The sequence below is a fragment of the Paramacrobiotus metropolitanus genome, unplaced genomic scaffold (genome assembly GCF_019649055.1).
Source record: "Paramacrobiotus metropolitanus isolate TYO unplaced genomic scaffold, Prichtersi_v1.0 Parri_scaffold0000152, whole genome shotgun sequence".
Lineage (NCBI taxonomy): Eukaryota > Metazoa > Tardigrada > Eutardigrada > Parachela > Macrobiotidae > Paramacrobiotus > Paramacrobiotus metropolitanus.
Genome location: NW_026570372.1, coordinates 206,076 through 227,195, shown reverse-complemented (window position 1 = coordinate 227,195; position 21,120 = coordinate 206,076). Strand labels below are relative to the sequence as shown.

At 43.5% G+C, this 21,120-nt stretch overlaps 5 protein-coding genes across 6 annotated transcripts; 4 read left to right on the top strand and 1 right to left on the bottom strand.

Annotated features, from left to right (window-relative positions):
- The first annotated feature begins 75 nt into the window (after window positions 1-75).
- On the top strand, window positions 76-1,922 carry LOC129599669 (uncharacterized). Its single transcript, XM_055497971.1, has one exon. The coding sequence runs from the start codon at window positions 319-321 to the stop codon at window positions 1,726-1,728; it is 1,410 nt and encodes a 469-aa protein (XP_055353946.1). The 5' UTR covers window positions 76-318; the 3' UTR covers window positions 1,729-1,922.
- Window positions 1,923-2,095: 173 nt separating this feature from the next.
- On the bottom strand, window positions 2,096-6,129 carry LOC129599665 (kelch-like protein 4). The gene is made up of 7 exons (XM_055497964.1): window positions 5,995-6,129; window positions 4,669-4,962; window positions 4,038-4,320; window positions 3,546-3,849; window positions 2,718-3,344; window positions 2,578-2,652; window positions 2,096-2,500 (listed from the first exon to the last, which is right to left on the bottom strand). Exons 2-7 carry the CDS (start codon window positions 4,959-4,961, stop codon window positions 2,277-2,279), a joined length of 1,806 nt encoding a protein of 601 aa, XP_055353939.1. The 5' UTR covers window position 4,962; window positions 5,995-6,129; the 3' UTR covers window positions 2,096-2,276.
- LOC129599666 (N-lysine methyltransferase SMYD2-B-like) lies at window positions 5,419-8,167 on the top strand. Of its 2 annotated transcripts, XM_055497965.1 has the most exons (7): window positions 5,419-5,801; window positions 5,876-6,061; window positions 6,124-6,224; window positions 6,377-6,659; window positions 6,730-6,849; window positions 7,053-7,396; window positions 7,496-8,167. In XM_055497965.1, the coding sequence occupies exons 1-7, from the start codon at window positions 5,514-5,516 to the stop codon at window positions 7,785-7,787; spliced, it is 1,614 nt and encodes a 537-aa protein (XP_055353940.1). In that variant the 5' UTR covers window positions 5,419-5,513; the 3' UTR covers window positions 7,788-8,167. The 2 variants fall into 2 exon arrangements, with proteins under 2 accessions (XP_055353940.1, XP_055353942.1); XM_055497967.1 differs by lacking the exon at window positions 7,496-8,167 and having other exon boundaries at window positions 6,730-6,829; window positions 7,053-7,179.
- Window positions 8,168-8,936: 769 nt separating this feature from the next.
- LOC129599696 (band 7 protein AGAP004871-like) lies at window positions 8,937-15,141 on the top strand. The gene is made up of 14 exons (XM_055498007.1): window positions 8,937-10,203; window positions 11,420-11,526; window positions 11,644-11,707; window positions 12,803-12,835; window positions 12,950-12,974; window positions 13,200-13,227; window positions 13,314-13,334; window positions 13,612-13,633; window positions 13,798-13,832; window positions 13,933-13,980; window positions 14,052-14,107; window positions 14,245-14,325; window positions 14,519-14,597; window positions 14,684-15,141. The coding sequence occupies exons 1-14, from the start codon at window positions 9,612-9,614 to the stop codon at window positions 14,870-14,872; spliced, it is 1,380 nt and encodes a 459-aa protein (XP_055353982.1). The 5' UTR covers window positions 8,937-9,611; the 3' UTR covers window positions 14,873-15,141.
- A 2,133-nt stretch (window positions 15,142-17,274) lies between these two features.
- On the top strand, window positions 17,275-21,110 carry LOC129599694 (atrial natriuretic peptide receptor 3-like). The gene is made up of 12 exons (XM_055498005.1): window positions 17,275-17,641; window positions 17,731-17,772; window positions 18,108-18,132; window positions 19,053-19,369; window positions 19,522-19,565; window positions 19,657-19,695; window positions 19,787-19,864; window positions 19,947-20,084; window positions 20,177-20,227; window positions 20,412-20,591; window positions 20,727-20,862; window positions 20,971-21,110. The coding sequence occupies exons 1-12, from the start codon at window positions 17,326-17,328 to the stop codon at window positions 21,108-21,110; spliced, it is 1,506 nt and encodes a 501-aa protein (XP_055353980.1). The 5' UTR covers window positions 17,275-17,325.
- The last annotated feature ends 10 nt before the right edge of the window (window positions 21,111-21,120 follow it).

The window sequence follows — 21,120 nt, the reverse complement described above, 5'->3', positions numbered from 1 at the left end:
GTAGCCAAGAAACGTTTCTGATGAAAAGAAATGCAGCCGGCATCAGTTTAAAATTCTTTAACGTGTGTGATAATTTACTGTATTATGCTATTACAGACTTCAGTTATTAGGTTTCACTTCTGTGAATGCGTTTACCAGATAACAGTTACGCCGCTTTCCGATAGCACAGCTAGACGACCGTTTCGGTTAACCGTTCTTTAAATAAACCAGCAGACCAACAGTTGTTAAAGGATTCTAACAGAATTTGGTACACACATTGTTTGCTGCTTTGTCAGGATAACGCGTACGGGGAAAGTCTTTCCAATAATACCGGTAAAAATGTCAGCCAAAAAGCATGTACTATTCCTCAGTTTCCCGGCTTTTGGACACATTATCCCTCTGCTGGAATTTGCTCGGAAAGTAGCCAAACACCATACGGTAACGTTTGCCGTTTCTCGATCCAAAATGGAGGAAATGATTAAGAAAGAGCTTTTCGGTGATGAATCAGCGGAGAACATCAAGCTTCTGCCGATCGATGACGAGCCCATCGCTTTCGGCGAAACCGACAATCCCATAGACGACCAAAAAGCATTTGCGTTGATCTTCGAGAGCGTGCTACCGGCCGTGAAAAATCTATTGCTGAAAGTTCCACTTCCCGATGGAACTGGCGATCGTAACGCTGTTAACTGTGAACCCGTGGATGTCATCATTTCGGAAATCTTCTTAGCCGAACCGTTGCAGATCTGCCGGGAACGCGCCATTCCGTTTTATATCTTCAACACTTCCGCGTTATGGTTGATCCGGTATTTTGATCTAATCACCGATGAGTCAACAATTGTTCCGTTCGACAAGATGGACCCCTTCCATATCATTCCCGAACCGGGTGACCCGCCGGTGGAAGTCTCGATGCCCTTTGCAATGTTATTCGGTCCGATTCGCAAGATATTTCCTTACACCTTGGGAATGATCCACAACAGCTGTGAAACGGTGGATAAAGCGGATTTACAACTGCTACAGCAGCATCCAGTTACGAAACATTTTCCCCATTTTCTGGTGGGCCCGTTGGTGCCGCAGACGAGCGGAAAGGTTTCCGGAGAAAATTTAGTATTAACGAAAAAAGTGCATGATTGGCTGAGCGGAAAAGAACAGCGTTCGGTTGTGTACATCACCTTTGGGAGCGTGGCGATACCGGCTGATGAGCAAATTACAGAATTGGCGCAAGCTCTGCTTAAACTGAACAAACCGTTCATCTGGTCGCTTCGAGATAGAAAACATCACTGCCTGCCTGAGAAGATCCGATCAAAAATTGCAGCGCAGTTGGACAACGACGGTGGTCAGTTTCTGATTCTGCCATGGGCACCGCAAAAGGTCATCCTGGCCCATCCGGCAACGGCGGTTATCATTAGCCACTGTGGCTGGAACAGTTTGCTAGAAACGGTGTCCAACGGAATTCCCGTTGTGTCGTGGCCCATGTTTGCTGATCAACTGATTAACGGACGCTGGCTAGTACAAGCCGGCATGGCGGAATTGGTGGAAGGAACTGGATCGCAACCGAAGCGTATTGTACCGGCCGATGAGATTGCGGACACCATAGCCAAGGTGGCTGGGTTTAATGATGCTAGCAACGCGGGAAATCGGTATGGTAACGCGGCCACCCGTTGGAAAAATGAGATGGACGCGGCACTGGCGCCAGGAGGAACTTCGGCTAACGACTTTGCAAAACTCTGTCAATTCGATGAAATTGCTTAAAATTCCGAGTAAAGACCAGCGCATTATACCATCTAGCGCATTATAACACTCGCGGATTTTTAATGTGCAGGGTGCACGTCCAACTACATAGTATGCACCCTTCAGCTCACTATTTCAACATATTGTCTTAACGTGTTTGGATAAACAATCTGTGCGGCAGAAATCAAATCACATTAAGAAAAGATTGCGCCGTCTAGCCCGATGTGTACATTAATGGCAGTAAATAGCACAGATTGCCAGATTATACTCAGCATGGCACTGCAATCCTCTATAAACCCACCAGCATCTCGGGAATGCTTACATCAACCACGCCTCAATTTTTATTCAGTACTAAGCTTCCCTAAAATGGAAAAACGTGGCATTGAAAGGCAAGCAGTACAGCAATAATTCTAGCCACCAAAAGGTGAGCATAATAAATTGAGGCACGAACGTTTAAAAGTCGCATTTCCACCTCTCCGTACAGAAAAACTTTAAAAAATAACTATATAAGAAAAACCATACGCTTTCGGGAGCGGCAAAACATTGGTCTGGCTCAACAGTTGGTCATCTTACACATAAAACTCTTGTATGCGATCTTTGGCGATTTCGATTACACCACAGCCAAAAGCCCATTTTCCATTCGGCAACCGACTTTCAATGGTCGTCCATGTGTCCAAAAATACGTCGTACACTTCGACGGACGTTTCACCAGATGCGTTGAAGCCACCCAGAGCATACAGTTTGTCGCCGATGCAACAAGTTCCGACGGAACTCAGTTTACGACTCATGTCACCTGCAAGTGAAAACTCCTGATATACTGTAGTATTACAATCTAGTGAAGGTCGCACGCAATCTGACACATAAACTTACGTTTCTTGATCCACTGGTTAGTCCTCGGATTAAAAGCCTCTACACAGCTTAAACCGCCCCAGGAGCCGCGTCCACCTGAGAAGCAAGCGAAATTTCCTTTGCCGGTTCAATAAAATGAACATGTTACTGATATCTTGTACCAATAACGTAAATCCATTGGTCGGATCCAACGCAAACCGAAGCGCGATACCGTGCCGTCGGTATCTTGGGCAGTTCACTCCAGATATTGGCTTTCGGGTCGTAACAGAATGCAGAATCAATTGCGCTACTGGTGTTCGACTTACAACCTCCAAAGGTGTACAGCCGCCCGTCAAAACTAACGACTGCGCACTTTTCCAAGGGCGTCGGTAAAGATGCCACGTACGTCCACCGGTTGGCGACCACGTCGTAGCGTTCCACGGTGGCTAGCGTGTGGCTATCCCTGCCATGACCACCAATGGCATAAATACGATCACCAACCGAGGCACATCCGACATCGCCTCGACCGGTCTGCATCGGTGCCACATCACTCCAGCTAGCAAGGGCATTGTTAAGACTACAGCGAATCGTCCGCGGCGTCACATCCGTGTCGTTCTGACCGATAATTCCGCCGCACAGGAACACGTCGTTCTTAATGATCACCAAGCTTCCTTTGGCGACGCTGAACGGTAATGGTGCCAGTTGTTTCCATCTTGACGTTCGTGGGTTGAAGCATTCCACGCTGTCCAGCAGGGATGTCCAGGTCCCATCACGATGACCGCCGGCACAAATGATAATGTTCTCGACGCCTAAAACAACCATCAGAATCGTATACTTCGACGGTTTAGGCATTTGATACGCTTTCATATGACTTTACAAACGAGACACCACACCCAAATCGTTCCCAATGTCAAAAACATTAAAGTACGAATGTCTGTAAAATTTGTCATCCCTGGATGCTTTTCAGGATGCGGTAGAAAGGCACATTACGGCAACCCCACGGTCCTCACCATAATATTTTCTTGCGGCGTGCCGGGAGAATGTCTCGTTGATACATCCCGGCAAAGCGTTGATGTATTCTGACGGATGCACACGTCTTTCCGCGCCAGAATAATCAATGAAAGCGTTAATGCAGGCCAGCAAGTAATCGTCGCTGCCCTGGGGGCCGAGATACGACGACCGAATGTACCGCAAAATCTCCCAAAACTCCTTTCGTCGCTGCCCTAAATCGTGATGCAGCCACCGAAGTACAGCGAGCAATACATCATCTTCGCGCGTCACATACAAATCATCGGAGCGAATCAGGTCGATAATCTACCAGTAAACCACGAAATATAAGCACCAATATAATCGTATGTATCATGCATGTTATCAACATAATTAAATATGTTAATTTCATATACGAAGTATAAAATTCATGTATAATAATATTGTGTCCGTTTTTGATAGGCATAGCGTGTACTTAACTACAGCGAAAAAATAGAGTAAACAGCACATCATACCGTATTTTTTGGCAGTTCTAAGAATTCTGGTTCCCCTGAAATGCCGACAAAGTGTTTGACAACAAAAGCCTTGGCTGCGTCGGCCATCGCAGGATTCTTGGGCGCCTCGGCACTGGCGAAACAATAGAGCATGAGACAGTTCTTGATGTGCATATGATCTTCCATAAATTTCCAGCAGGCCTTCACGACGGCAGGAATGTCCAGAAACGAAGCAGCGATCAGCAAGGACTGCACGTTGCTTTCAGTGATAAGAAGGTCGGCCATGTAACAGTAGTCGACTAATCTGCGGAATACACAGGAAGGTACTGTACTAGACTGGATCTACCAAACGGAACACAACCGCCTACTAATTTTGCCAGAAATCGCGAAACGTAGAATTGATACCTTTAATAAGAATTACGGAACAAGTACAAACTTAGTACTAGAAAAAAATTATAGTATTTCATGTAAAAGAAACACTTTCCCGATGCGCGAGACGTTTGTCCAGATAAAAAATGTAGTCTGTTCGCTCTAGCCCCTGTGTACACTGTGAACAGTGTGCGTAATAATTGTATAGCGCGGCGCTCGCTAACCAGGAAATTCAGAAATCATGCAAGTTCTTATACGTTGTACAACTAATTACAAAACTCACTCGGACAGATCACTGGTGGAGATGTTGCGCATCTGTATGACTTTCTCTGTGGATTCCTTCATTCCCGATAAAAACATGGATCGAAAATATGAGCTGTGGAGACTGAGGATGTTGCGGTGACAAGGGATCCCTAAACAGCCGTCTTCTGCACCCTTCAGCACCACATCGCACAATATATCCGATGTTCGCAGGTTCTGCAGTTCGCGACGAAAATCCACGATGGCCACCGATACACGCGTCGAACTGTCCGTTCCACATTTCTGGTGCTCCTCACCATTCCCGTCTGCTGCCATCCTCAAACGACAACGTCAGTCACAAATGCAGTGAAATGCCAATCAATTCTAACGACCAAACACTGGAACCGTGAAACGACAGGCAATAAACGGTTCTCAGTAATAAATAGTTATAGTTATTAATGGCCAAGGGAAGAGCGCAATGTGCAGCTCCTGCGACCGAAATAATAAAGGTAACAAAATAGAAAGAAACAGCTAAAAAATTAGCCTAGCTAGTGCTCCTAAAACCTGCTCGCGCTCGAATGAATTCGCTGCAGGTTTGTTTGATGTTTGACTGCTTTGCAGAAAATGCAGTTTGCTCAACTTTGCAACTTCGGCTTTCTTTTTCGGCCAGTGGTGTTTACGCGGCTCCAAACTCAACCTCCCTCGTATGGCAGTTTCTCAAATACAGCCGTCTGCTCACGCCTCACGGAGTCACGGACTCACGGTGCTGCCGTTTCGAATGTTCGGAGAAAATTGTAAGTAACGAATGCAGTCTGTGCAGTCTACCGGGTACTTTAGTTTTCGAAAATCTGACAGCTTGCCTGTAATTGCGAGGGAAATTGGCGATGAATGCTGATTGAGCATCTCACCGTTCAGCAACACCCGTTACCCGTAGCAAGCAACGAAATGGCTTCTGGAACGGCAGCAGAGTCAGTCCAGTCGGAGCCAGTCGTGGCACTGCCAGCCACGCGCTCCTTGATTAAAACCGGCGACCTGATCCTGGCATGTGATCCCTGGGTGTGGTGTTTGCAGTGGGAGCGCTACGACACGACCTGTGCGTACTGCGGCAGTGAACCGCAGAAACTGTTCAAGTGTGCAGGATGTAAACTGCATCGTTACTGCGGAGAAAAGTGCCAGGTACGTGTCGCAAAAAATATATTAACATAGCAGACAACTGCTGTTTTGGGCAACCTCCAAGCTTTGTTCCGCAGGTTGCCGACTGGAAAACAGAGCACAAACGAGAGTGCTGTGCTCTCAAAGTGGTAGCCCATCAAATCAGAGAGGTGCTGCGATCACATACGTGCGACTCGTGTCACAAACTAATCCTTACCGATGGTCCGCTGATATCTGGCAGCGCGAGTGCCATCCTGATGGCCAAGATTATGACAAAGGTCAAGGTAGATGCAAACTTGTCTCTTTCGCCACAGCAGAATCTTTCGCAAACGGGCATTTGTTACAGTTAAACGGGGTGGATGAGCTTCCTGGACTGGAAGGCAAGTCCCCACTGGAGATATTCGAATCGTTCCCGAAGCACCCCAAACTTGCTGTGCTGAGTGACGTGTACGTAGTACAACGTACGCTATATCTATATGGTTAGCGTGTATTGATGTTGTGGATTCGCAATTTTCGCATGATTTGCAATTTGAAATGAATACAACTCTTGTAATACGTGAAATGAACACAACTCGTATGCATTACGTAGCTCTATTTAGATTTCGCGAGATGTGTCCGGCGTTTATACAGTTGGTAGCGCAGTTCGTTCCGCCGTTATTTCCCAACGTGTATGAGTGTCTGGGCATGCTGCACAACAACAACTTTCATATCCATGGTCAGGGTCCAAGAGAATTCTTATTCGGCAATGCACTATTTCCGCACGTTCCTCTACAAAACATGAAAGCGGTATGCTGGAATAGCAACGTGATCCCGTACTTTCGAGGCAGACGACTGTACCTCTGGGCAACTGCTGACCTTCCTGACTATACCGGACTTCAAGATGTACAGCAAATCCATTTGAAAGCATAATGGTTGGCAAGGCTATGATTAATTTGCTTTGCCTTTATTGTAGCTAACATACACGGACCAGATGATTCGTTATTTCCAATATACAGCAGCGCAGCGCCGGGAAGTTTTTGCACGAACCAACGGAAATCGTACTTGTAACTGCGGTAAATGCACAGCAACATTTGTAAGTGCACAGAATGGATGTGCGACGTATATATCGTTTAAGTACTGAGCTTCATTTTTTGAACGTTCGCAGATTGCTATTAAAACCAAAACTTTTTACACCACTGGCCCATATAATAATGTGTGATCTTTTCAGTACATACGATCTTATACGGTGCTGGAGTGCTTTAGTTAAGCGTGGATGGCTTGATCTACTCTTTTTAGGAGGCGGATATAAATCCGTTAAAATGTATCACAGTCGGATGTTCTGGGCGGATTCCTGCTGATAGCCGGGCTCTTAAGCCGTGTGCACACTGCGGGGTTATTAATTCCGAGCACTTGAGCAAGTTTTGCGACTTTATGCACAAATATGACCTTATATGGAAAAACGCTCCCGATGGGAACGATGCTGACGCTGCCAAATTTCAACTGCTACGGACAATCGACACCGCCGGAATTCTGCACGGTGATGCTCATATGCTCTTTGTATGCGGATTTCAGCAAGTTGTAAAGAACGGACAAGCCGAGAAAGACTGGAAATTTGTTCATGATCTGGTTCCATGTGTTCGGTAGGAAGTCAATGATATGAAATTGTGTTGACTGTATTCACACAAAAATATATGTTACATATCCGGTGTTCTTTGTTTTAATGTGGTGCTGCGTTTCAGTGCCATATTTCCGCGATATCACATTTGGCGGGCGCACTGCTTGACAAACGCAGCAGTGTACTCCGCAAACGGTCTGCATGCGATTTTTCGCGTGAACGTCGGTCTCCGCTCAGCGATATTGCCGTTGATACTGGACGCGTACAGTTGGTCCGAGGAAGCGGTGGACATTTATGGGAAACTGTGCGGAGAGGATGCGTTGTTGACCAGAATGGCGGTGGGTCAAAAAGGTATAATTAAAGACAAGTTAGACAACATCAGGAAGTGTGAGTGCGGAGGATTAATCCCTGAATAGCTTGTACTTGTAAGTGTCTCGTTTGTTCCTTGTGTTCATGCTTCCATCTAAGGGTTCGAGCAGTGCTAATCAAATAGAAATTGATGTGAGCAAGAGTTTGTTAGTCCGGGTGTTTTAGTTCTAATGGTGAAAGTACCTTTGGATTACTTTTATTGCCGTTATGATTAGTTATTAACCTATCTGATGGTATTTACTCGTAGTTTGTTGTATAACTGTTAGTCATATCACATTCTGTTGCCGGTTTAAATCTCGCCGACCGTTCACGGACGCCACGTTTGAAAGTTTATTTTTCTGTTAGTTCCGTCATTTTAAGGTCATATTTGGCTTTTTTCCCTGAGATATGAAGAGTGGCACTAGCGTGATGATTGATAGTGACATTGCATGCCAATTATCGGATGTGTATGATTTTAAAAAAAACTGCTCATGACGGTGCCTCGTAATCACCACCATGCCTCTTCGCTAGGAGTAATCAGGTTTTCCACCTGATCACGGATGAATCCTTTGCACAGGCATCCCCGAACTCGGGGGATCCGCCCTAATCAAGCAAAAAACTTGCATGCTACGTAATAGGAATGCATCATATGTTTTAGCCGCATACAATAAGAACCGTTGGATCCTTGTACGACCTTTGCAATTAACGCATAAAAACCCGAGTGATACAAACTTAAGGTAAAAAAAATACAGTTTTTTTGATTCGCAAAGTGGACTCGAGTCTTCACTCGTCAGAACTTTGTCCGATGAGACCAAATCAACACTATAACACAAAAAGCCAGACTTCTGCTTTAGATGGTTGGATGCCTGGAGTAAAGACGTTTGACACTTGTCTGCCTCAGTCCACAACCAATCTGGATATGCGATGCGGTATACATGCCGGCATGCTATCCGACACCCATTCATCCTCCACAAAAGACACGTCGGACTGTACGTACGGGTATAAGACATGGAAAACGCTTTTTTCCACACTGACATTGTACAAATTACACCATATGTCATCACCACAAGAATAACACGGTTTCGGGTACGGCGTGGGCCATTGTAAACATTCCCAATGGCACTCTGGCCGTTGTATTCGGATATGTACCGTGGTTATTATAACATTCATCATGCACCGTGACCAGAATTGTGCAATTCATCAGTGCAGCGACTGCTCAACTGCTGCCGGAAGAGAACGGAGATCACTGCACACACATTCCAGACCCAAAAATAGCTGCGGATAAGGAGGGAAATGAGCGTGAGCCCTGGTTGCCGGTACATATCGATGGTGTGTAATTGCAAGCATCCACCGCACAAAGTGCTTCCAAAGGATTGCATCCGCTGCAGCGTTCAGCATATAGGATTTTGCTGCTTTACGACGAGGTTTTATAAATGCATCCGCGCGATGCTGCTGGCCCGTGCCAGTGAGATAGTTTTATGTTAAACGCTCGCTGCGTACTCACTTGCGCCGGTATCGATCCAGTGTTTTATGCGCGTGCGTTTGTACATGTGGGATCTTTTTTTCCTCCTACGCACATCAGCCATAATTGTTCACAAGACATTATTCTTGCTGGCAGAGTAATCGTGGCACGTAGCCCTTATCAGACTCCCCGAAAGCCGTTTACAGACGATCGATTTCTCAGTGGAAAAAATTGACCTGGATAACAGTTTCCATTTCTATGAGTTCACTTTGACTGGGGAACGGCGGCCGCATTCAATTTTCTCGATAGAGTAAACAGTGCCATCCTCGTACACAACAGTGTGTACGTTGTTTTAGGCTTTCACTGGATCTTCTGTGTATGCGCATCGCATCTGTTCACTGTGTGTGTGTATCTCTGTGTGTTGCGGCATATGATGAGCCGAAAGGAAATCCACGGCACTGGCTCCAATCGAGCCCATTCTCCCGCATATCCACCGTCGTATACCACGCATATACCACAACACAGCCACATATCAACAACACCGCACAATCCGGCCGCAGGCACTGCTGTTGACTATGCCAGCGGAAGTGCAACGGCCTCCTCATCTTACGATATCCAGTCAGCGCAAAATCCGCGCCAGGGCACAACATCAGCAGCTGCTGCCTCGGCGAGTGAGCATGAACTGCGGCATGCGCAGTATCCCGAACCAGCTTATATAACCGAGCATCTGCGCCATCAACAGCATTTGTTGCAACAGCGCGCCACGGCCGCTTCTTCCCGACCGGGTGCCAGTTCACCGCGTAGTTTTAATCATCATCATCATCATCACCGTCCCAGTCCGGTGCAGGTGCAGTACGATAGCGAGGATATCGTCAACCAAGAGAATCAGTTGAGTTTCGGGCGCAGTATGCAGGAAGTGCACATGCGGGAAGGACGAGAGGAACGCATGGAGCTACATCCGCCGTATCGGGCTGCCGGGACGCCGGGCGTTTACAACAACGACTACAATGGACAAAGACAGAGTAAGTTACGTGGCCGGAAATGGGTAGATTGTGATTCGGTGTGACGGGCTGGAAAATATTTATTGCACCCGTGATTGACCAGAAAATCGTCTTCGTGATCAAGCTGAGAAATTTATTTTCTGCATGGCACGCCTAACTGTGCAGCATCATTATGCAGTCACGTTAACACAATTTCCGCTGATTTCGTTTATTAGGCTAATGTTAAGCGCCTTATGTTATTGTGAGAATATTTCGGTTTTGCATTGTGTCTAGGTACAGCAAAGATACTCGTAGTTAAAATTAAGAACACTCTTTTAAAATTAAATACACTTTGTAGTACGATAATTCTTATACACGCTAGTGCAGATAGCATAACGCTCGGCTTAACATGATTTTTTTTGTTGCAATAATTTCCAGTTGAACGGTATAAAAACGTACGTGCATGTACAGGACAACGGCGAAGAAAGTATCACTTAATGACAGTTTCTATGGAATTGGTTTCGTTTGAAAATTTAAGTCAAATTGTGTCAGATTATGTGAAAATTTTGATCGAAAATTCGGTAGCGATTAATTCACAAAAGAAAAAAATGCTAAAGAGCGGAAGAAAATTCAGTAATTACTACGCTTAGCAGATATGTATGTACTATGTACTGTATCTCATAATATTGTTTGAGCAGGTGGTCGGTTTCCGGTTTCCGCTATTCTTCCCGAAGTGTATACTGTATACACAGTAGTAAACAGAGATTTGTCCGTCGAAAGCTGAGAGGATTTATCGATTAGTACACTGATCAATTACTAACCAGCTAGGTGTTAGTTACTTCACAGTGCATTAAAACCGTTTTTTTTCTGCTTGGCACTTAATATGCATTGCTTTGCCATTGGCGGTCAGTGAGCAGATTTAAACCCAAAACCAGGCATACGCAAATAGCTGCTTTGTTCCCTGTTGCATGTGAACCGTTGTGGTGATAATCTTGTTGATTTAAGTTGACGTGTGATGACTACTAATGCAGGAAGATTGTTCGCAATTGCTGGAAATTAATCTTAGTCTGTAAGAAACCCGTCCTGTAGAAATGAAGATGTTGCATTGCTGAAATTAACCCAACTAGCGCGCAATATCGTGCTAGATGGTTTTCTAGTGAAATCAACTTACGCACGGCTAACAGATCCTAATTGTATAGTTCAGGGAGAAATGGGAATATCGCCACCCAACGTAACTGGAAACGGTTGTACTTCTTAGGTGAGAGCACTAACTCCGGACCGGGATTCTGTGCCATCGTCCTGTGGCTGCTTTCATGGGTGTTAGTGCTAGCCACACTGCCGTTCTCCCTTTGCATTTGTTTTAAGGTAAACGCTTTTTGCAAGCTTCCACTACGGCAGTGCAAATATTTCAACAAACCATGATTATCCCTTAATCCACCACTGACACATATACTCATTTTACCGTTTGACCGCTGTGTACAGGTGGTCCAGGAATACGAGAGAGCCGTCATTTTCCGTTTGGGTCGTTTGGATCCCGGCTCAAAAGGTAACGGAATGTACCACAAAGTCCGAATCATTAACCGATGAATATTGTTGGTAATGCAGTTCAGTGCTGCACTAACCAAAAGTAACTACCGGGTGGCTGAACAAAATGGCAGTCTCCTGCTTTCGTTTGTATCTCGCAGACCGTTTGTCGCACCATAAACTGTTTAAGCTTGTTCGATAGAGAATTTTATTAGCTACAAAACTTGAAAAAAAGTTTTCGAAAAAATTAAGCCGTCTTCTTTTGCAATGGTGCCAAATGAAACCGTCTGAAATTTTTCGTGTCCCAGCTCACCAAACATAAAATCTTGTGCCATTTCTTCCCGTTACGGACTTTTTAAACATTTTTAACTGTTTCCTTTAGCAAAACAAGTTTTCTTTCAACAGCGAAAAAAGTTGCGGACATGCTGCAAACGCTGAACGAGTTATGCACTCATGACACATTGTGACTTTTCCAAAAAATGTCGATTTTTTATTTGGTATTTTCGAGTAATTTCGGTTAAAATTTTTGGCTGCATGACAGGTTGCACCAAAAAATGCAGGTTTAAATTCAGAATGTAGCTAACACATTGCCTTTCAGAAAAAATATTAAACCATTTAAGCTTTAAGAGCGCTGGTTAGAAATTTGCTTTCAAAAACTTGGTTTGCCGGTTTCACGAGAATTACTCGTGCAACGTCTTTGCTATTCAGCGCACTGGCCAAGCACGGTTGCTAGAATACTGCAGTTCCTTACAATAAAAAAAAACGAGAAACAACCCCTCTACCAAAAACAGTAAAATAAGCTGCATTAATGCCATTAGTTGGAGAGCAAGAATTTTTAATTTAGAAACGGATAATTTTAGATTTTCGCTTCCAGGACATCGTCCAAACCCAGCCAGTTCTACAAAACAATTTATAAAAAATTTCGGCCTTATGGTAAGTTTGACTTCACTTAACTTTTTTATGTTAAAAGCAATGCTCTATCGAATGAAAATCAGATAACGTCAATTAAGTGTTGGACGGATCCAGCGCACCATGATAAAACAGACGGCCATTTTGTTCAGCCACCCGGTAGATCGCGATTCTTATTTTCCGCCTGTAACAAGTCGTTTTTATATAGGCCCAGGAATTTTCTTCGTTTTACCATGTATAGGTGAGTCGTTATTTGTACACTTCAGCTTGGGCCTACATACTCTATTTGTACTTGGCAGCTGGTAGAAGAAGCATTTACGTGATTTGCTTTCTGACAGTTGTTGTAAATTTTCAGAGAATTATACCAAAGTGGATATGAGGTAAAATGTTATAATCAAGCGGCGGGTTTGCTTTTAACTTTTAAGCGATACCATACTGTAAAAGTGTTACTTCGAGATGGGTTAAATGATCACATTAACATAGCAGCGAAGTCAACGGAAATGCAGTTATCCCCATTGGTGTTCTAACAAATGAGAGCACTAATTTGCATCCTCTTCTAGCTCGAAGTATGATGTATCTCGACATTAATGGAAGTTATTTTGCAGGAGCACCTTATTTGATATTCCCCCACAGGTACATACCAGCCATTAAAAACTGTCATCCGCATTTGCATTTTGTTTGGATTAATTTTATGACATCTAATATCCGACTCTTTGCAGGAAATTTTGACGAAGGACTCGGTAAGGTGTCTGTACTCATGCATCAGCAAAATAACCACATACAGAGCATATGGTTTGTAAATAATTGTGATGTATGAGTTATGTGTCCAGTTGATTGAGCGCAAGGTCAGAGTTTACTGAATGCAAAACATATTGGCTAAATAGTTATTGCTACAGCCAGTAGCAGGCGTGTTTGAAATCGTTTGCGTATCAAACTTGCTGTTGACAAAAAGTGTCATGGAGCTCAAAGGGCACACAAATAAGGCTTTGATCTGACGAAAGGCTTGTGTGGTTGCAGGTGACCGTGTCTGTCGATGCAGGCAAGTGAAGTCTTACGAATTTAATTGTCATTTTAGTCGCACTCGGCAAAACATGTTGCAGTTAGTACGAGTACCGTGCCTTATAAAGGGAAATGACCTTAGTGACAATTACAATAAACTCACAGTGCATTACGACCAACGTAATAATAATTATTGCATTGCAGTTGTATACTATCGCATCTTCAATGCTAATTTGTCGGTAAGCATTTCATGACTTGATTAAACTGCTGCATAATGCGATCTCGTGCCACTAAATTTCTGCCAGCATATAACTCGTAAACATACGAACTGAACTTTAGGTTGCCAATGTGGAAAACGTCCATCATTCCACGCGCTTATTGGCTCAGGTTGGAGAAAAGATCGAACTGACGTAATTACAGTATTAAAATCCGCGGCTCAAATTTGATCGAAATTTTAGACAACACTGCGAAACGTCCTGGGAACAAAAGCACTGCATGATTTATTGGGAGACCGGTAAAATATCGCTGATTGTTGACATTTGAATGGACGCTACAAATGTGAACTTGCTGTGATCCGTAATTTCGGCATTGTTATGTAACGCTGCGATTTGAGGCAATCGCATGTACATAGCACCTTGCTTTTTATTCCAGTGAAATTATCAGCAACACTGTTCAGGTCAGTTTAGATGAGTCTACTGAAGCCTGGGGGATCAAAGTGGAACGAGTTGAAGTGTAAGTGTATCCCACATGAGTTAAAATGAAACTGCTGTAACGTGTAAGTATATAAAATGAATCGTGAAACTGCACTCGTACAATTCATTTTGTCAGCGGCAGTGTTGCCAGCGTTGAAAACCGATACTAATTTTAGAAGTTTAATAAGCAGCACATCCAAGATGTGATTGCTGATCTTTTGTTTATGTTGCAGAAAGGATGTCCGACTTCCGGTCCAGCTTCAGCGCGCTATGGCTGCCGAGGCGGAAGCCGCTCGCGAAGCCCGAGCCAAGGTAAAATACAAACTTCCCAGTCATGTGTATCTGTGACGTACATGCGCTTGGCTACCGTAACTCGAAAACACCTTGATCTCTTTAAGGTCATCGCCGCTGAGGGCGAGCAGAAAGCAGCACGTGCTCTGAAGGAAGCCGCTGACATCATTGCCGAGTCACCGGGTGCACTTCAACTGCGCTATCTGCAGACCCTGAACACCATCTCCGCCGAGAAGAACTCCACCATTATCTTCCCCATTCCTATGGATCTCATTACGCAGTTTCTGCACCGATAGTCGGCCTACGCGCTTACGTGTGACGGTGCGAGATTGAATTTATGACTTACTAGTATCTTATTACTTTTCATAGCAGTTTTTGTGCTCCACGATGCTGTAATTGTTATTATGTTGTCAAAAACCATAACTTGCTCAGTAGTTCAGTGCTACTTGCTTTTGCTGTTGCGGTTGTGCTGCTTGTAACGCAGCAGCTAGATATGTAAACAGGTAATGGTAACAGTCTGTAACTTGTGACAGAGGCCAGATTTATAAAGATTTATAAGGACAAAGTTCCAAAGTTGTTCATCTAAGCTTGCCCGAATTTCCAAAATCATATTTTCCTTTTCCACAGTGTACCTTTTAAGAATGGGTAAACTCTCAGTTCTTTTTCTTTGCGAAAAAGAAAAAACTTGGTTTCCGTATTGGCAATTCGAAATGTTTTCGCTTGCATTACTATGATGTTCATATTGCTAGATTGGAACAGAATTTTTTCCCATGACGTTAGTGCACCTTGCACCTATAAGACTCATGTCTCGTCCTATGGCTGTCTACGATGAAAGCACATTTGCAAATTACTCGTATAAATATTGCAGAGGTTGGAAACTTAGATACATTCTCGATATATCTATATAACCCAGAAAGGAACTAACTTTTTCGTGCTTCCGTAATTACGTAAAAGTCTGTCATTTTGCTACGGAAGTCGGGAGGTGTAGTTAGTAGCTATCCTAGTGCAACCTGTTGGTTGGCGGGGACATTCACCCATTCCAGTTGTCGGTATTAATAAAAACCACATTGAACTAAAAGTACTTATGTATACCTGTCCTCCGTTGAGCATGCAATAAACACAGCATAACGAGAAGCAGTATAAATCATGTTTAGGTTTACATCCTTACCTATATCGACGTTTTGGATTAATTACTGCTAGATAAAGCAGTCACACTAGCAATGTAAAAAGCCGAAAGCAACCGAATTATTACGAGAGACTGCAAAACGTGTAAATTGTGATTACATACCAAAGGGCCTGGGCCATTATGCGCAGTGTGTCGCTCTCGGACCGACCGCTTAAAACTAGCAATGTACAGTAGATTTTCATGTCGGGTTTCCATTATCTACTCGTTTGATCTTACCGGTTTCGGAACCTTACCGTCAGTGCCCAACGTTTGCAAATCGGAAAACTGTCCAGACCGAAAACAGCTGACCTTCGATCATGGAAATAGTGGAAATAGTGGAAAAAGTAACTTGCTTGCGTTGCCCTTTTGTACGCTGCAGTGTGATTAGGACATTTCTACTATTCTATCGCTCGCTTCTATTATTACCTGAAGTCCAACGATTCGTCAAGATCCGGACTGGGAGAAGCCGAGAAGGGTACTGAGGCATTCATTCTTCCTGATTCGGGAGAAGGTCAAAATAAAAAACAACATCAGCACCAAATCAGCATCAAACACGCATGAAAACATCAGCATCAAATCTTGGCAATAGATTATAATACGGACTGAACACTGTTATTACGTACATGCGGCACTGTTATTACGTACATCCGGTACGACAAATCAGTTAATTATATTGCTAATAATACCGCGAGACAAGTATTGATTAAGCAAAAGATCCAGTTATTTTTCCTTACAGAATTTCCTAGCATCGAGAGATGATTTTCAACCAACTGCACTATATTTAACACCACAGAAAAGGCCGTCGAAATTCCGCTAATAATTCTGTAACTGTCTGTGTTGACACCTTTCATGACCAAGTACTTTTTGGATAACGATTATGCAACAGGTCCTTTAGGTTATCCAAGCGTTATGCTCCGAATGTACGGTGATATCTGTTACCTTTTCGAGTGCGTTGAACATTCTGCAAGCCTCTTAAAAATGCCCGGAAATCGATTGGCCGATTCTTGGAGACAGATTCAAATTTCATTTATAAGGTGCAAAAGTTATTTTTCCGGTGTCACTGCTTGAATTGCAAAACCAAGTATCTGTTGTTACCGCTGTTGGATCTATTGGGATTTTTAAAAATTTTTAATAGGACTATCTCACCAATCCGTTCCTGTTCGTTTTTTAACTACCCGTAGTACAGCACGTTTTTGATGAAGTCGCGTGTCAGTTTCATCGTAATGCGAGTGTACTTTCTGAGCGCTCATATCTGTACTTTATAATTAATGCTTTGTAAACGTTGACGAAGTCAAGCAGTGCAACAACACAAACTAACATGCTGCTTTGCAGTCCTTGATTTTGCTACAAAAGGTACAAGCATTGCCGGTAGTATGTGTTCATTGTCGAAGAACAAGCATTGAATATCGATTTATCAATTTCGTGCGATTGACTCAAAGGGTCGTGTTGCCGACATCCAGCAGGTGCTGTTTTACAAAAATAACCGGCTTCTTTTCATTGCCATATTTTCGATCGGAGCGGTATTACTTTTCATTCCGTCCTATCCATAATTGCCTTCACAGGGACAGGATACTCGCCGAGGTCATGCTGATTTTCGGTGTTATGCTGATGGTTAATTATATAGTGATTGCTGAGACCGCCAAAACATTAAACGTCATACTGGTGGCCATTGGACAGAATCCAGCTTACGGTTACGCGACAACTTTGCCGGTTTACTATGTCGCGCTTGACCACTTGCGCCCGCAGTTTCCAAATGTTCTTAATAATATATCCATACATACCGTATATTTGCCAGGCGCATTCACTTGTGCCGCGGCTGCGGATGCGATGATCCCTTTAGCGGGGGAGATACAGCAAATCCTCATCCGACTTACCGGACTTACTGTCATAATGACTCCAGGTGCGTTATGGGAACATTAGCTTATGTTGCAACTTGACCTTATGGTATTTGCTTATTTGTAGCGTTGTTCTCCGCTCTTTGCTTTGCAGGCTGTAGTGCGGAAGTAATGGTACTGGGCGACTTTGCTCGAGGTACGTACAGTGCAGAAGTGTATAAAACGAAATTAAGCGGCTAGTCTGGCTGCAGAATTAGGTTCCAAAATTGCAGACCTACCGGATTTTAATTATCAACTCGATACTCCATACGAGTATATGTAATTTTTGATTTTCAAATGTATTTATGTTTTATGAAATAAATTACGGATTATTATGAACCCATTTAGTGTACTTGATGGATATGGCCGTACGATGGTGCATACTGCAGACTTTATCTGCATATTTTAACTGATACAGGATACTCGTACTCGTAAATCTGTTTTCATGCTAACAGCAAAATTTTACTTTTTCTGGTGTTTATTTTACAACAGAGTGGAATGTCTTGTTCTTATCCAGGTAAGACCAGAGGGTTTAAGCGAGCTTGCACATTTAGCTTAAATTTTGGAAATTAGCGCAGATTCACTCGATGTGTAAGATCTTTGCGTAATTGTTTACGTAGCACCCCTCATTGGGCCCTCAATGCGTACTTGGGCCACATCCACTCAATCGATTTTTATGACGGAACACTTTTGGCATTCTGCACGTAGCTAGGACGAATCTATCAGCTAATCTATAGCACGATTTTAAATTCGTATGCGTTTTGCAAGACAGACAACTCCAGCGGTTCTGGTCAAAACAAGAAGTCCAAGAAATATGAAAATACAGTTTTTGAGAACACAGCCGTACACAACAATGCAGCCAAACAATGCTGCCCAGCCTTCGATTAATCGATTACCGTAAATTTTTAAAATTTTACGGCTCGGTTCTTTGAATATCTTTGCCAAGTGCCTTTTCGTTTATTCAAGCAGCGATTAGTTAGCCGTATGCAATCAATACAGCTGCTGCTCCAGATGTTGTTAAATAACCGGAAATACAGCAAGTGTTATTGATATCGTCATAGCTCCTTGTTACATGAAATTACGTGACCCACGTGGCAGCAGAAAATGTCAAGTGTCCTGTACACACTGCTTAAATTTAACAACACCGGAAAGATGTGATAACTAATCGTACACCCGTACTGTTTACGTGGATTGTAAAAAAGAGATACTGTAAAGTAAAGTATCACAATATCTCAGTGCAGTATAACGGAAATAGATAAAAAGAAATGCAAGGTTCATAAAAGAGAGAAATGATTTTTAAGCGCATAAAGTAAAATTCAGTAAAATTTCGGATTCAGTAAAATTTTAAGCGCAGCTGCACTTGCTAATGAGCGACACGCCCCTTCACCTGCCTTAACATGAGGGTATGCATACAACTCACAATACAACCGACCGTAGCACCGCCGGTGACCAAGCATTGGCCAATAAAGCACGCTATCCAACGGTGGTGACATGTGCTCCTCCTGACCATCCCGCCATCTCCCTGGCAGCCCAGACGTTTCTTCAACGCTACAAATGGCAGACCGTAGCGTTTTTCTGCGATGACCTCAGCGAGTATCCCGGCTTAGGCACATTCTTCTACCTTTCGTGCCGCAACGTGAAGAGACTCATGGAGACTCAATTAGGCCGGTTCAATATTTACATGTATCCTTTCGATACACCAAACTTTACCGATTTTACGGGAATTTTAACGTCCGTGCAGAGCCGCGCCAGAGGTAAGCTAACGCTATGGACACCACTGGTGCATCTAATCCAGGATCCATAATTATTCTAATCATTCATTCATTCATGTAATATTCATATTCATTCTAATTTGGTTATTAATGCAACTGCATGTGGTAGTGGTTCACAATCTGTTTGCTTGCAGTGGTAATTATCTTCAGCCTCCCAAAAGTTGTTCGCCAAATTCTGGTACAACCGAAATGCTCTGAAATGAAATAAAATATAAGAATGAAATGAGATGTAAGAATGTTTTGTGTAATTCTGACCGCTTTAACTGCAGGTTACGGCGTATCGATTGAACATGACAAACGGCGATTACGTAAGCAAAGTTGCGATGTTGATTTTACATAGCTGGTCAATGGCAATCTACAATACTACTTTCTCCAACCTATTGAAGATCGGTTTTGCAGATTTTTTTGTCATCCAGAATGGCGCGGGCTCCTGGCGAAGGAAAACAAACGTGGAAATATAACGATAGTGACGATCCCGTACGGTATACTTCTACTTAAACTTCCCTGCCGGCGATTTGCTTCGCCCGATAATTCAACGAACGAACAAAACTCTTCGCAGACTGCATTCGAGGCTTTTAGAAGTCTGATATACTGGGAGCATCCAGCTGCTCAATGGGACAAAGTAATGGATGTGATGGACGACGTTGCTCGTTATGCACAGGCCAATTTCAACCTTTCCCTTACTGAGGACGATAAGGTGCATAAACTGCATAATTATGGCCAACTTCGTAAATGCATTATTCACTAACAGATTAATACGTTAACCTACATCGCAAATCTTTGTTTTAGTACAACGACTATTCGGTTACGGCTTATGAAATCACTTCGGCACTGGCAACGGTTCGTATTCCATGTTAGCTTTGCTGGATACTTCCAATAAACTGGCTTAGAGTAACCTTTTCTTCGTTCTCCCCTACCGGTAGTTGTGCACTATTGTACATGTACAGTACTGGAAACGGTTACATTACTTTCCGCAAACTACAGATACTAAGTGATATTCGCAGATTTGATTGTTGTTGTCCAGGTGTTAAACGAAAGCTACACATTGCCGGACGAAGAGCTGCTGGATGGTAGGCAGTTCGCCAAGAAATTCTGGAACAGAACATTTAGCTTTCCATGGCGTAATATAACGATTAGTCCAAACGGGATGCGACAAGGAGACGTATGCTTTTACCGTCTAAACCAGACTAGCGGTGCCATGGAGGTACGAGAATTACTAAAGGTCACAAAAAACTCCCAGTTATCCTACCGCAGTACTTACCTAATTAAAAACCTTGGTGATACCATTATATCCTGGCAAATTTTCTTGCGTTTTGCCAATTTCATCGCGTTTTGTTAGGAAGCCTGGCATTTTTACGCAGCAACTGGCCTCTTGGTCAACGTATCCCCACTGGCAGATGAATGGCGCAGTGCACTGGGGCCGCCTACCAATATGCCTGTGTGTGGATATCTCAACAATTTGTGCGACCAATCCGGTAACAGCCACAAATCTTCTTCCCATTGAGCACATTGTAGATCTTTATCTAAGGACCGTGTTTGCCAGCTAAATACGACAATTAACAGTCAGTCGTGCATTCATACAGACTCGGCCCGCACGGCGGTCATCGCAATTGTTGTGTCCGTGTCCCTCATCTTCCTGATAGCAATGACCTTTCTGGCATACAGGAAAGTGTTGTATTGCACTACTTGCTGCAGTAAAATAAAGTTTTATGACGATCTATAGAAGTTACATG

Excerpts from the sequence above, each read along its gene's own strand:
- LOC129599669 (XM_055497971.1), top strand. The coding sequence starts at position 319 with ATGTCAGCCAAAAAGCATGTACTATTCCTCAGTTTCCCGGCTTTTGGA.
- LOC129599665 (XM_055497964.1), bottom strand. The coding sequence starts at position 4,961 with ATGGCAGCAGACGGGAATGGTGAGGAGCACCAGAAATGTGGAACGGAC. Across the intron at positions 3,850-4,037 it reads TAGAACTGCCAAAAAATACG|ATTATCGACCTGATTCGCTC; the intron begins GTATGATGTGCT and ends GTTTACTGGTAG. Across the intron at positions 2,653-2,717 it reads CCAATGGATTTACGTTATTG|GTGGACGCGGCTCCTGGGGC; the intron begins GTACAAGATATC and ends CTTGCTTCTCAG.
- LOC129599666 (XM_055497965.1), top strand. The coding sequence starts at position 5,514 with ATGCTGATTGAGCATCTCACCGTTCAGCAACACCCGTTACCCGTAGCA. Across the intron at positions 6,062-6,123 it reads AGATTATGACAAAGGTCAAG|TTAAACGGGGTGGATGAGCT; the intron begins GTAGATGCAAAC and ends CATTTGTTACAG. Across the intron at positions 6,850-7,052 it reads GTAAATGCACAGCAACATTT|GAGGCGGATATAAATCCGTT; the intron begins GTAAGTGCACAG and ends TACTCTTTTTAG.
- LOC129599696 (XM_055498007.1), top strand. The coding sequence starts at position 9,612 with ATGATGAGCCGAAAGGAAATCCACGGCACTGGCTCCAATCGAGCCCAT. Across the intron at positions 13,335-13,611 it reads AAATTTTGACGAAGGACTCG|GTGACCGTGTCTGTCGATGC; the intron begins GTAAGGTGTCTG and ends GTGTGGTTGCAG. Across the intron at positions 13,833-13,932 it reads TCTTCAATGCTAATTTGTCG|GTTGCCAATGTGGAAAACGT; the intron begins GTAAGCATTTCA and ends ACTGAACTTTAG.
- LOC129599694 (XM_055498005.1), top strand. The coding sequence starts at position 17,326 with ATGCTGATTTTCGGTGTTATGCTGATGGTTAATTATATAGTGATTGCT. Across the intron at positions 17,773-18,107 it reads ACTGGGCGACTTTGCTCGAG|AGTGGAATGTCTTGTTCTTA; the intron begins GTACGTACAGTG and ends ATTTTACAACAG. Across the intron at positions 20,863-20,970 it reads CAATTTGTGCGACCAATCCG|ACTCGGCCCGCACGGCGGTC; the intron begins GTAACAGCCACA and ends GCATTCATACAG.